The sequence below is a fragment of the Tupaia chinensis genome, unplaced genomic scaffold (assembly GCF_000334495.1).
Source record: "Tupaia chinensis unplaced genomic scaffold, TupChi_1.0 Scaffold000704_1, whole genome shotgun sequence".
In the NCBI taxonomy this organism is placed as follows: domain Eukaryota; kingdom Metazoa; phylum Chordata; class Mammalia; order Scandentia; family Tupaiidae; genus Tupaia; species Tupaia belangeri.
The window spans coordinates 2,404,914-2,405,158 of record NW_006160227.1 but is presented as its reverse complement, the minus strand read 5'-3'; the positions used below and the strand labels follow the sequence as shown (position 1 = coordinate 2,405,158).

General features: G+C 75.1%; 1 protein-coding gene and 1 long non-coding RNA gene across 4 annotated transcripts in view; one reads left to right on the top strand and one right to left on the bottom strand.

Annotated features, from left to right (window-relative positions):
- Positions 1-239, bottom strand: part of MRPS25 (mitochondrial ribosomal protein S25) — a 15,114-nt gene extending 14,875 nt beyond the window's left edge. For both annotated transcript variants that reach the window (XM_006160675.2, XM_006160676.3), the window contains exon 1: positions 85-239. In XM_006160675.2, the coding sequence (XP_006160737.1) occupies positions 85-218 (134 nt within the window). In that variant the 5' untranslated portion in view covers positions 219-239. The remainder of the gene's footprint in view (positions 1-84) is intronic.
- LOC114010067 (uncharacterized) overlaps positions 85-245 on the top strand; it is a 6,627-nt gene continuing 6,466 nt past the window's right edge. Inside the window, exon 1 of one of the 2 annotated variants that reach the window (XR_003551456.1) lies at positions 85-173. This is a non-coding gene — a long non-coding RNA (uncharacterized LOC114010067). The remainder of the gene's footprint in view (positions 174-245) is intronic. The other variant, XR_003551455.1, reaches the window with a different exon arrangement.

Genomic DNA, 245 nt, shown 5'->3' with positions numbered 1-245 from the left:
CCCCCCCCCCCCGGGGCGCCCGCGGCCGGCAGTTTCCGGGTCCGAGGCCGCAGCCCGGGCTCGCCGCTCCGGGGTCCGACCGACCTGGCGCCCTCGCCCAGCGGCCCGTGCGTGTTGTAGTTCACCGTCATGACCTTCACCGAGTCCTTGAACACCACGTCGCCCTGGCTCAGGTACTGCAGGGTGCGGCGGATCGGGAAACGGCCCTTCATGGACATGGCGGCGGCGGGGCCGGCCGCGGGACC